At 63.2% G+C, this 904-nt stretch overlaps 1 protein-coding gene across 2 annotated transcripts in view; it reads left to right on the forward strand.

Annotated features, from left to right (window-relative positions):
• The first annotated feature begins 79 nt into the window (after positions 1-79).
• The window catches only part of LOC102370526 (zinc finger protein 436-like), an 8,676-nt gene continuing 7,851 nt past the window's right edge, over positions 80-904 (forward strand). Inside the window, exons 1-3 of one of the 2 annotated variants that reach the window (XM_025195500.1) lie at positions 80-213; positions 317-441; positions 526-632. In XM_025195500.1, coding sequence (XP_025051285.1) covers positions 599-632 — 34 coding nt within the window. In that variant the 5' untranslated portion in view covers positions 80-213; positions 317-441; positions 526-598. Of the gene's footprint in view, positions 214-316; positions 442-525; positions 633-904 lie in introns of those variants that run through there. The other variant, XM_025195501.1, reaches the window with a different exon arrangement.

A 904-nucleotide genomic window follows, 5' to 3' on the forward strand; every position in this document is an offset into this window, starting at 1 on the left:
CCCACCCCGGCCCTGGTGCCCTGGAAGAGGCAATGGGCAAGGATTTGGGGCTCGGGAGGAGGCAGGAGGCACCCCAATCCTCCCAGGGACCGGGAGAGACCTCGGCCGTGGGGCAGGGAGGGCAGGCAGGCTCCTGGAGGGCATGAGCCCCCTTCCTGGGACCCCTGCGGTGCTGCTGGGGAGGGGGCGCAGCCCCAAGCACACAGCTCTCAGGTGAGGGGCGACGGCACGGGAGGATGCCGCGGTCCCGGCCTGTTGGCACAGCCAGGGCTCTCCGTGGCTTCAGCCCCCTGATTCGGGGACGTCTGCCATGCAGGATCTACAGTCGCATCGAGGAGCGGGGTTGCGAGGCAGCCTGGGGGTAAGGAGCCAGTTTGGAGTGACTGGGGCCAAATCGGGGCTTCCCATGACCGACCTGCTTGGCATAGGCGTGACTGGAAGGTAGGTGCCAGCCTGGGGCCCGGGTGACCCAGTGGTGGGTCATCCCTGGAGCAGCGAGGACTGACAGACAGTTTTTGGTTTCAGGTGCTGGTGAATTTCTCTGGGGGCCCAGGAGCACGCCGGGCGCCTGGTCGGAGGGTGTCACTGCAGGGACAGGATGCAGGAGAGTTACGAGTCTGTGATCTCTCTGGGTAAGGCCTGCGGGTCCATGGGATCACAGGGTCCCTGAGGTTGGCTTTGGGCTCCTGCCTGGCCCCTTGGCTTTTCTGAGCAGTTTGCCCTTCTAGATCACTTCCTCTGCCACAGAGAAGGAGACTCAGAAATAAGGCAACTATACTAATGGCTCCTCTCACGGCTGTCAGGAGGGCAGGAGTAATTTCGTAGTAGGTAGGGTCGGAAGGGACCTGGTAGATCATCAAGTCCGACCCCCTGCCATGGCAGGAAAGAGTACTGGGGTCAAACG

The sequence above is a fragment of the Alligator sinensis genome, unplaced genomic scaffold (assembly GCF_000455745.1).
Source record: "Alligator sinensis unplaced genomic scaffold, ASM45574v1 scaffold1756_1, whole genome shotgun sequence".
In the NCBI taxonomy this organism is placed as follows: domain Eukaryota; kingdom Metazoa; phylum Chordata; order Crocodylia; family Alligatoridae; genus Alligator; species Alligator sinensis.